Source organism: Penaeus monodon, chromosome 22 (genome assembly GCF_015228065.2).
Source record: "Penaeus monodon isolate SGIC_2016 chromosome 22, NSTDA_Pmon_1, whole genome shotgun sequence".
Lineage (NCBI taxonomy): Eukaryota > Metazoa > Arthropoda > Malacostraca > Decapoda > Penaeidae > Penaeus > Penaeus monodon.
In genome coordinates this window covers 20,062,015-20,062,264 of record NC_051407.1, presented here as the reverse complement: position 1 = coordinate 20,062,264, position 250 = coordinate 20,062,015, and the positions used below count along the sequence as shown (strand labels likewise).

Genomic DNA, 250 nt, shown 5'->3' with positions numbered 1-250 from the left:
CGTTTGCGTGTGTATGGGTATCAATGTGCGTGTCTCGAGCGTACGTGTGTTAGAAAACCGACGAAATACTCACTCTACGCAGAACACCGGGATCTTGACCGGGATGTTGTTCCTGGAGCACGCCTCCATGTAGGCCGTTGCAGCCGTGCAAGTGTCCCGGTCCTCGCTCCGGTAATCCACCATGCACATGTGGAGATATGGCGTTGGATCCACCTGCACACACAAGGATAGTGTGAATAATTAAACTCAT

General features: G+C 52.0%; 1 protein-coding gene across 1 annotated transcript in view; it reads right to left on the bottom strand.

Moving 5' to 3' along the window:
- The window catches only part of LOC119586980, a gene marked incomplete in the record, with an annotated part of 81,895 nt that overhangs the window by 5,616 nt on the left and 76,029 nt on the right, over nucleotides 1–250 (bottom strand). The window contains 1 exon segment of the mRNA XM_037935722.1: nucleotides 74–213. Within this exon segment, the coding sequence (XP_037791650.1) occupies nucleotides 74–213 (140 nt within the window).